Source organism: Nematolebias whitei, chromosome 14, assembly GCF_014905685.2.
Source record: "Nematolebias whitei isolate Nwh7 chromosome 14, NemWhi1, whole genome shotgun sequence".
NCBI classification, from domain to species: Eukaryota; Metazoa; Chordata; class Actinopteri; order Cyprinodontiformes; family Rivulidae; genus Nematolebias; species Nematolebias whitei.
In genome coordinates this window covers 18,635,595-18,646,840 of record NC_056511.1, presented here as the reverse complement: position 1 = coordinate 18,646,840, position 11,246 = coordinate 18,635,595, and the positions used below count along the sequence as shown (strand labels likewise).

General features: G+C 40.4%; 1 protein-coding gene across 1 annotated transcript in view; it reads right to left on the bottom strand.

Moving 5' to 3' along the window:
- Positions 1-701: 701 nt before the first annotated feature.
- The window catches only part of kl (klotho), a 14,722-nt gene continuing 4,177 nt past the window's right edge, over positions 702-11,246 (bottom strand). The window contains exons 5-13 of the mRNA XM_037687950.1: positions 9,750-9,855; positions 8,834-8,983; positions 8,122-8,357; positions 4,163-4,358; positions 3,786-3,964; positions 1,797-1,904; positions 1,590-1,695; positions 1,379-1,505; positions 702-1,051 (exon numbers count right to left, since the gene is read on the bottom strand). Of these exons, the coding sequence (XP_037543878.1) occupies positions 717-1,051; positions 1,379-1,505; positions 1,590-1,695; positions 1,797-1,904; positions 3,786-3,964; positions 4,163-4,358; positions 8,122-8,357; positions 8,834-8,983; positions 9,750-9,855 (1,543 nt within the window). The 3' untranslated portion in view covers positions 702-716. The remainder of the gene's footprint in view (positions 1,052-1,378; positions 1,506-1,589; positions 1,696-1,796; positions 1,905-3,785; positions 3,965-4,162; positions 4,359-8,121; positions 8,358-8,833; positions 8,984-9,749; positions 9,856-11,246) is intronic.

The following is an 11,246-nucleotide window of genomic DNA, read 5'->3' as shown; positions in this document are numbered from 1 at the left end:
TCTGTGTCCCTGTGATGGACTGCAGACCTGTCCAGGGTGTCCCCCGCCTCTCGTACAGTGACTGTTGGATATGGACACCAGCAGTACAGGAAGAAGCGAGTAAAGATAATGGATCTAAAGATTGTCTTAGGCCCCCTGAATGGTGTTGGGTGACCCATTCTACAGTCTTGACCCGAACTTTGGGAACCTTTGTAATGACCCTTTAAATCCAGCAGGAGACCTGGAGGAGGACGGAGAACAAGTTTCATTAAATCTGACTTTATGATAAAAGTACTGAAATCAGAATACATAATTTACACAAGCCACAAATGTGGAGAAAAAAAATTAAACCACGTTCTAGAAAACAGCTGATTTTTAACTTAATAATAAGGTATATATGTGATCAAAAGTTATATATATATTTTTTTTTATTTCAAAAGTTCAATCTCAGTTTTTGAACTCAATGTTTAATTATTATTTTTGTTGGTAAAAACAATTTAGTTCTCATTCCACCTCGATCTGGTTGCATGGAGCAAAACTAAAGTATCTACAGTTGTTTAACTCCGGTACTTTATAGTACTGTGTGGCGTTAATCACTTGTCATACAAGGTAAACCTGAACGTTCATAAAACATTTTAAAATACTTTAAAAGCTAAAACATGGCACTGACGAGACTGCTTGGATCCAAACGAGACATCTAATGAGGCCCAGTGTCTTTGAGTCATCCAGCCTTCTTCTCAGTAGTAGTCCTTGTGTCTCTTGGCGGTGTAATAAATAATGAGGCCCAGGGTGAGCAGCACCCCTGAACCCACCAGCGACAAAAAGCCCACGACGGGCCTCTTGTCCAGAACACGGCAGCCCAGGCAGGGCTGGAACGAAGCAGGACACTGCTGCGGAGCCGCTCCTTGGATGGGGAAGCCGTTATGTTGGATGATGTTGCGATAGTTGGACAGCGAGGCCTTGACGATGACCTCTTCGTGAACTTGGCCGTACAAGCCGAACCCTGGGTCCCTTTGATCGTTCAGGGCGTAGGCGAAGTAACCTTTGAGGTTCACGCCGTCCAAAGTGTGCGCTGCGGATTGAAGAGGGAAAACAAAGTGTAACGTTAAATAGGTGAAGCGTCGTTTGGGGGATGTTGCCGTCTACTGGTGTGGGTCACTTTTATCTTTACAAGGAGCTGTAATGAGACGAGCAGCTATGACTCAACAATTCAGAGCAGAGGTGATATTTTTACAAGTATTTGTGTTTTGCAAATATGTTTGAGCTGAGTCAGTTGACTATAGGGGTCATTGACCTAAATACTGTCTAAATATTAAACTCCACAGAGGCCATGGGGGAAAAGGTTCAGATTTAAAGGGACGATCTTTGGTTAGAAAACAGCAGCTACAACATTTCTCACCTTTAAGCGCCTCGTTTATGTAGTTGTACAGGTAGTAAACTCGCAGGCTGTCTTTGAAGCGGGCCGGGTCTTCCTGGACCCCGTTGGCCATCACGTAGATCGGTACGTCGACGTAGTGCTCCTTCACCTTTGGCAGCAACGGCAAAGTCATGTTCTGTCGAGGTTTATTACAACGAGACAAAGCTTTATGTGAACACGGCTTCAGTTTTACCCAGTTGAGGGCTTTCCTCAGACCCCAGGGCACGACGGGCCTCGGGGACATGATCCACGTGGTGTCGATCATGTGCTGGACCTCGAGCATTGCTGTGTAGGTGTACCTGCAGACACGGGACATGTTGCTTCTGTCCAAACTGTTTATAAAGAGAGTGTGGCTTGTTTAACATTGAAAAACGAGTCAAATAAAATGCTTTTCTCTTACGAGTCCTCCTTGGCGTGAGTCACCAGCTTGGAGCTGAAGTGGCTCATCGCAAAAAAGTCGTACGTTCCTTTAACCAGCCGTCGGTCTTCCTCGTTGAAAACAGGCAATCTGTGGGAATATTAAAATGATGCTACTTTTAAAAAGCAGTCGACAAAAAATTGGATATATAAGATGTACAAATTAGTTTTTTTTTTTTTTGTTCCAATAATGTGCACTCAAAAAAATGAAATTTAGGTGTCGTGTTAAAAACTGTTTAATAGATTACATAATTTTATAAGAAAATAAGCAGGTTTTGTTGCATTTAAGCAATTATTATACTTAATTAAGTAGTATATATAATACTTATTATTATAAGTAATTATAGTATGAGATATTAAAGTGACTACTGTTGTTTTAATGTCTTGTAATCACTTATTGTTCTTTTGAGTGAACAAAGTTTGCCCCGTTGTGTTTTATGTACTTGCACAGGCTTATCTTCAAAAGCCTTCGGCTACTATTTGACCAAACTTTGAGCTATTTTGCTCCTGGTGCCTTTGGGAAGACTCAAATCTCTTGAATCTACTAAACATCAACTATTTGGTGAAGACAAAGTTTCAAATAATTATTACATTTCACATTTAAACAACCAGATTTTGCTGAACCAGAAAGTTATGTTTATCTAAATATACAACCTCAAAAGGTTGTTAATTAGATAAAACTGTGAAACTGAGTTTGGTGGACTTTTTGATCAAAATAAACACGCAAAGGCTTTTTTAATAAAGCACTTTAAGTGAGTTTTAGTTGGTTATGATCCATGATAAAATGGGTGAGAGCAGAAATGTTAAATTTAGGCAAGCTGCACAAAAATCACAACCATCCCAAACCTTTCTAAAACAAGAGAAATCGCATTTCCTGCAAAAAAATGTGGTGTGCTTATTGCACAACAACTTACTGAAAAACAGCTGAAATTAGCTAAAACAACATGCTGAAATGGAAGAACAAGCTTAAATTAGCTGAAGAAAGCAGAAAGAAAGCATATTTGCTTAATTAGGTTTAAATAAGCAGAAATGAGTGCAAAAATTAGGAAATTAGCTTAAAAAAAACGGGCAGAAATTAGCAAAAAAATAAAAAATAGCTGAAAAGTAAATGAAAAGGCTTAAACAACCGGAAGGAAGTGGAGAAAGCACATTTTTGCTGAATGAGGCTGAAAAAAGTTGAACTTATTGCAAAAAAAGTTGGAATTAGTTGAAAAAGCTCAAATTTGCATAAAAGAGCAAAATTTTAGCTGGAATAAATTAAACTAGCTGAAAAAAGCTGAAAGGAGCAAAACAAGCTGAAATTAGCAGAAATAATTTATTTAGGCTAAAAGTGGCCGAAAGTAGCGCAAAAAAAAAAACAACGAATTGATCTGAAAGCAGCTGAAAATAGCTAGAAAATGCTAAAAGTGTAGATGAAAAGGTAGAACAACCTTAAATTATCAGAAAAAAACAGAAAGAACATGTTTGCCCAATTAGGCTGAAAGAAGCAGAAATGAGCACAAAAAAGCAGAAATTGTCTGAAAAACACTGAAATGAGAAAAAAAATAGCTGAAAAGTAGCTTAAAAAACACAAAGAAGCTTAAATTACAAGAATAAAGTGGAGAGAGCACATATTTGCTGTTTTAGGCTGAAAAAAGTACAAATGTGGAAGTAAAAGTCATAGCACCCTTCTCCTCTATGAGCTGAACGTTTTGATTTACGAGTTGTTGAAATAGCACAAAAATTGTGGAACAAGTAAGATGCCAAAAAGCGCATGGAAGAAAAATGGATCACAACAGTGTGAACGCTTCATAAACATTCACAGAATAAATCTCTGGTGATACAATCAGCTCTCATGTTAGACCTAGCTCTCCTAAATACATTCAAGTTTGTAAAATAAGCAAGTATGTATAAAGTCTGGTGATCTGATTTCTATATTTGTGCACAGCTTGCCCTGAAGCTTATAAGACGTATGAAAATTGATTTTCTTTACTCAAGCGAGTTGAGCTGACGCAGCCAGCTCCTCATCCCTGCAGGATAGTCGCCGCTGCCAAAGATGGGCTCTGCAAACCAGCCAACGGAGAAATCTAAAACCCTCTTGGCTGGCTCCACGTCTTCGCGGCTGAAGGAAAACGCCGGCTCCACCCAGTCCATGTGCAGAGCCAGAGACACCTGAGACAACACCTTTAAAGTTATTTTACTTTGGCAAAGACATCAAGTAAAGTCAGGTGGACCTTTGCTTGGGTTGTTTTTCACGTTAATTTTCCTTCTATCACAGTCATATGGAGTCCATCAAAATAAATGTATTATTTATTTATTTACATACTTAAAAAAAAAAAAAAAGCATCCCAATATTAATGTCTTACTGACCTTTCCTCCCTGCGAACGTCTGAACTCTCGATCGTAGACGTGCCAGGCCAGAGCGTGCGCTTGTAGCATCTGATGGCCCTCCTGGTAGCTCACCATCTCATCGTTGGGTTCATTCAAGGTGATCCACATCTTCACACTGGCCCCCAGCTCTCTGTAACAAAGCCTGGCGTAGTCTGCAAAAGCCTCCGGAGTCTTCCTGGGAGAAAAAAAAAAAGATCAAATGTGGCCAAAGGTGCATAATTACACTCGTCAGTAAATTGTTAACCAAATTCTAAAACATAAATTCCATCGCACAACGATCCTGAATACATGTATTTAATATTTACATGATTGTGGCGGGTGAAAGGTTCATTTCACTGACAGTGATGTTATCCATGATGTAAGTCAACAAACCTTTCAATTAAAGAACGTAAAACTGCAGCAATGAGTTGCAATGTGAAGCTCATACCAGCACAAACCCTTTAACGATCCGAGTAGTGGACCTCACATGTACCACTAAAGATTTCTTGAACTGAACTTCTTTTCAGTGGCTGAAGTCATTTCACTTACCGCCTGGGAGGCTTTAGAATACTAAAATAAAAACAAATGTCTGGAGTGTGTGACAAACCCAACTGAGCGGTGTAGTGTCTGCAGTTCAGTGCGGTGAAGAATGTTCAGGTCTCTGTACTGGAGGAACTAAGCTGGCTCTCCTGCACCTCAAGGAGAACCAGAATGTTCATATTTAAGATGGAGAAGACAGATAGTTTGGGGTGGGAGTCATTAATGTCGAAGAAGAAAAAGACCAATTTAAACAGAGAAGGAAGTCTCAGATTTTAATTGTCAAAAATCTACAATGCAGCATGAAGCCTGCCGTATAAAAACACATGGGATTAACTCATGCAAATTCAAAGAAGCTTCTCAAACAAACAAATCCTGCTTTTTTCCCCCTTAAGTCTTGGGCCCTGTACACACGTAGCCGGATATCAGGAAAACCGAATAGTTTATCATGCGGTGTGGCCTTTCATCCACACGTGAACTCCGGTTGATGTAACTATAAACGAATAATAACAAAAACTCCGACCAAAGTGGAGATTTGAGAAATCTCCTCTTTCGGGTTTGCGTGTGGACTTTCGGAACCGGAGATATGCGCATTATGTCTGCGACAGATGGTGCAGCGCGGCGCTGACGTCACATGTGCGACAATTGTTTTTGTTTGCCCATTCATTCGGAGGGAAAATGACTGCGTTTAGGGAAGTACTAATTGTAACGCTGGTTCAGGCAATTTTTGCTTGCTTGTTTTTACAAGCACAACTGCTCCAACAGATGGAATTACAAAGGAGAAAAAGCGTTTGGCGTTCAGCTCTTTTACAGCAACTATCCCTACCGATACGGAGGCACAATACCGCCATTCAGCGTCGCCGTCGCCGGTTTTGGATCAGACCTGGACGCACTGCTGGCTGGTGGGAAAACTTTGAGAAGGAAATTGTTCTCCCACAGGAATGGCGTGAGAACTTCAGAATGTCACGGTCGTCATTACTGTCGCTCTCGGAGTTACTCCTTCCTTACATTCAAGGGAAGAGTACTGTAATGCGATCTCCAGTCTGTGTGGTCAAAAAAGTTGCATGCACGCTATATTATTTGGCTGACGAGGGAAGACTGCGTAAAACGGCCAATGCATTTGGCTTATCAAGACAAGTAGTCTCAAACATAATTAGAGAGGTGTGTAAGGCTATAACTGTGTACTTGGGACCATCTTACATAAAAATGCCAACAACAGAGACTGCTGTGCGTGCACTTGTTGAGGGATTTGAGCAGGCTTATGGTCTCCCTCAGTGCCTTGGAGCTGTGGATGGGACTCATGTGGAGATAAAGCAGCCATCAGCTAATTCTACAGAGTACCTAAATAGGAAGGGGAGGTTTTCTCTTAACATACAAGCCACCTGTGATTACAAGTACAGCTTTATTGATGTAGTTGTGAAATGGCCAGGGAGTGTGCATGATGCCAGAGTTTTTGCTAACTCCACAATAAACACAAATCTGAAAAACATGAAGATTCCCCCCTGTCCAAGACAAATTGTGGAGAACGAAGACGCTATACCCATTTACATACTGGGTGACCCTGCATACCCACTTCTACCTTACCTGATGAAAGAATATGCTAACGGAGGAAGCAATGTTCAGGAGCAGTACTTTGGACTTTCGTTGTGCCGAGCTAGAATGGTGATTGAATGTGCATTTGGAAGACTAAAAGCCCGATTTGGAGCCCTGAGGAGAGCCATGGACATCAATATGAACGATCTTCCATTTGTTATATATGCATGTTTTGTGTTGCACAATTTTTGTGAGGCATCAAAAGACACTGTGGATGAAAACAGAATAACTGAAGCTATTCAACATGACAGGAACAATCAACCGGACACACAGCCAGTGGTCAGAGGAGACAGCTTGGCAGCAGAAGGAAAGCGGGTCAGGAGAGTCCTCACTCAGTGTCTGGATCCATAAACACAAAAACCTGTGAACTATTTAGCAGACTGCGTTGTTTTTTCATAAAAAAACGTTATAGTTAGCACCATGTATGTTAGAGAATTTTTAAATTGTTTTGTGCAATGTTATTGCATTTCATTCTATTAATGCATGAAAAGCTACCACCCAGGATTTAGATACATTATATAATAGTTTGTAGCTCATTAGACAGACTTTTAAGTTAAATGATTTTACTTTTCTCTCTTAAAATTGGACCTGTAGTGTATTAAATAGTGCTGCCAATACTTTCTGATGAACATGACTGTATTTGTAACTGATAAATGTCATATTCACAAAAATTCACATAAAGAAACTTGCTTTTAAAATGTTTGTCAATTTATTCAAACGAACACACTTAACATGTTCTTATTTTGTGTTTCATTTATGAACAGATCAGATTATAACAGATCTACAACAGATAAAGCTTTTTAAACATGGGAGAAAAGCAGCACAGTTACTGTACACTTTTAAATCAGTGATGCCCAAGTCCATAACTTGGGAGCTACCACAGGTACATTTCAGCTGCATTTTCTTCAACAAACCAGTATGAAATAGCTGATTTCAATCATCAGTATGTATTTGATAGTGGTGTTTTGGAGAAATAAATACATCTAAGTAGCAGTAGCTCCCAAGGACTGGACTAGATCACCACTCTTATAAAGATTCACGTAACAAAAATGTAAATAGTTAAAGTATTGTGCAATTGCTACATTTTAAGCTTTTCACAGTATGTATAAAAAGATAGCAAACAGAAAAAAAAAACACTGTCAGAGTAAATAACACTGTGATTAACAACCTGACATGTGTGCAACCTTGTGCAAAAGTGGAACTTGTATATACTTAACTGTACCAGACTTGTTTCGATGTATAAAACAGTACTCTACTGGTCACTAAAAAGGGCCTGACTGAATGAAAATTGGTCAGTGGCTTCAGCAGGTGTGTGGAACACAGCTTCAGTGTTCATAGTGTTTCCTGGTCTTGTGTTTTGACGTGTTCTGTCAGAAGTGGAGTTGTTTGGGTATGGGTAATTTGCTGAGTTTTGGTGGACAGAATGGTGGGCCATTGTGTGCGAATACATCGGACCTCTTGGCCTATGAAAGAAAAATATTTAGGGGTTTGCACAGTCTAGCATGCAATTACAGCTCATTTGAATAAGTACAAGAAATTCTAGCCAATCTTTGTGATCATAGGAGTAAACAGTGAGCATCCTGAGTCAGTGGATGACTTAATGCAGATTGGTCAGTAAAATGATAAATGCTATATCTCAAATATAACAACTTAATTTATTAACTCTTTTAAAAATAAAAGCACTGCGTTCTGCTGACTAAAGGCGCACTGTTCATCGCTGCATGCTTCCATCAGATCAGTCTGTCTGAGCTGTAAAATGCAATAAACCGTGTTTGATGGAGATGAATGTTAGCGGATCGTCCTGGTAACACGTAGAAGCTGTTTCCCACCTGTTCAGCCACTTGTTGGCAGCGTCCAGTGGGACCGGCAGGCCGCTGCGTTGCCGCGTGTGGTGCCACAGGGTGACCACGGGGGTGACGTTGGCCAGCAGCAGCTGACGGGTGAAGCAGCGGTAGTACCTCAGCAGGGTGGTGTTTGGGTGAGCCACATTACCCGTGGGCACCAGAGCTGACCAGTTGAGGGAAAAGTGGAAGTGGTTCACCCCCACCTGCCTGATTTCATCGACCTGAAACAAAAGAGGACAAGCAGGTGGGTGCTACAAACACACATCTAAAACAACAACTGTCAGTGTGGAGCTAAAGTCAAAGTTTAGCTTATTTTGAGAAAATTCTGGGGTTCAAACTTTTACAGCTTGCATGCAGGCACATATTTATCAAACACTTACATGTTTCACTGACATAAAGTTTGGAATTACAGTGACTTTGAATAAAAAGTGAAAAAGTTTTCTTACCAGCATCTCAAATGACATAATGAAACAGTAAAATTAACATAAATATCATAAAATTCAAAACAATCTGATGCTCTGCAAAGATTTCCCCCGTTTCGTTGAGCATTTGAACGTTGCCGGAGTTACATTAAATGAGTTAGAGTCTGAAGAGGTTTTGCTGTACCCTCACTTTATGGAGATGTAAATGAGCAACAAACCGTCTCCTGTTTTGGAAGCGTAACGCCGGACAGCTGATAAATGTTTGGCAGACTCACCTGCTGTCGGACGGTGGCGTAATCGGCGCAGTGAGTGGCTCGGCGCAAAGGTGGATCGCTGAAGCCTTCCAGCTTAATCAGCTCTCCGTTGTTGGAGATGTTCCAGAGGTACACACTAGAGTCCGCAAACTGGGTGGGAGCCGTCTCCACCTGGGGAACAACACACTGGAGCTGGGATGAACCAGTAGGACAAATGGATCACAGCATGTGGTCGTGCACAGTGGAACAGACTTAATGTGGGAGTTTTATTAAGAGTCCAACCAGTTTCTCAACCAGAGCGATTTATTTAAAGAAACTTCACATTAAGGTGTTTACTTAGCTGTCCTGCACTTTTCTTAATAGCATCAACATAAAATACGATGTCCAAAAACTGCATGTAGAATTGTGACTAAACAGTAAACATTTTTGAAAACTTTTACACTTCACTAAACATTAAGTTTACGGTGAATCTTTGAGCCCGAAGTAAAACGGTGAAGTTAATATTTTCTGCCCGTTTGGTTTCAGAGGAAGCGTTCTTGCTGTGTTTCATTCTTTGTCTGACCTCTGACTGTTGGTACGATGTTCATCCACAACTGCACACACAACCTCAGCATGCAGACACACACACACAGGTTTGTTTTGCTATCTTTATGGGGCCTTTGCATTGACTTCCATTCATTTTTCATTCATTTCTATAGCCTAACCATGACCTTTATCCATAACCTAACCATTACCAGTACATACCTAACCCTAAACCTAACACATCCTCAATTCACACCTTAGTCCTAAACCTAGCCCCTAACCCACCAACGGGACTTCTTCTTATGGGGCCCGGGCTTTGGGCCTCATAAGGAGCAATTGGTCCTCACAATGCAGTATAAGTTGGAAAAATGGGCCTCACAAAGTAGCATAAACAAGGACACACACACACACACACCTGTATTGAGTTGGCGGAAACCCCCCATGCAAAACCACATGGGAAGACTCCTTGTGCTGGTCTGTTCTCCGGAAGTTCAGGAAAACCGTTTTTGTGGATGACATTTCTGCAGAAATCGCCACAAAAAAAGAGGTTGGTGAAAATTCAGGAAATTAATAATAAAAACGACATTATTAAGTGATAAAGGTACCTCAGGAGGACAGCAACACATGACGAGCTACCCTGGCATATTTATTTTACAAAACTGAGCTGAAGTATAGAAACAGTCAGTTCACCTACAGTATACAGCTTTGGGAAGGAACTACAAAGGTAAATAGATGAACTGTACTTATACAGCTCCTTTCTATCTTATCAAGATACTCAAAGTACTTTACTCTACAATCTGTGTCCTCATTTACCCATTCATACAGCACTCCACTAGATCTCTACAAAGCTAATTGAACAAATCATTCTAAAGAGAGTAATCAGTGCTTTTATCACATTCATACACTGATGGGACACACATCGGAGTGTAGTATGTCATATAGGGATATATTCATACTTTTTCACGAGTTCCTCATCTTTCTGACTGTGTAAATGTCGTGCATTGAATTTAACAGAAATGTAACGAGAGACGTTATTATCTTTGACCCATCAAAATGAATGCGGTCATTTATTTTCAGAATCAAAGTTTAACATCAAACATTTACATTAATTTGGCAAAATATGAAAATAATAACAGACAAGTTTCACAGATAATGGACATCAATCACACGGCGGTGATCGAGGACTTTGCTTCAGATATTCCTAAAATATCTGTACTGATTTTAAGAGAAAGGAGAGTTTAAGATGGAAATGGAGATTTATCTTACAGAGAGATTTGTGAGGGAATTAATCTGTTTGACCAGAAACGTGCACGCTCCTTCAGATCTCAGCTTGCGACGGTACGCTTGGTCGAAGTGGACTGTTACCTGGTTGATGATAGGTCAGCGTCGGTATAGGATCCTCCTTTGACTCTTTCAGCGTCTCCGTTGAGAGCAGCTGAAATCCTTCGAGAGTCGTGCGAGGTTATTCAAACAGAAGTTATAATCCCAAAACGTCTCTGGATCATCCTGAACGCGTTTGCATCCAAGAACTCTGAACTCCTTTCATCTCCTTAGCACTCTCTATCAGACTTCCAACATCAGACTCTGTGCACTCTTGCAAGAACCGGGAAGTTGCCACATTTTAAATGAGTTGACTTCCGGGTCAATTTAGAGCTTTCTGATTCGTGGATGGACCAGAATAGAGGTGTGTTTTGTGACGTAAGATGTTATCAAAAGTCAAGGGCAGAGAATGAGATTGCTTAACAGACAGAAAAGATTATTGGAGAAACACCAGACTTCGTGGAGTCAAACTCCTATTATCTTCTGAAAAAGTTTAAACATGACATTTCTTCTCAGTGAACATTTTAGTTGACCGAGACTCGACCTTTAACATACTTACAAACTTGCTCATTGCAGACAGAAAAATCAAGAA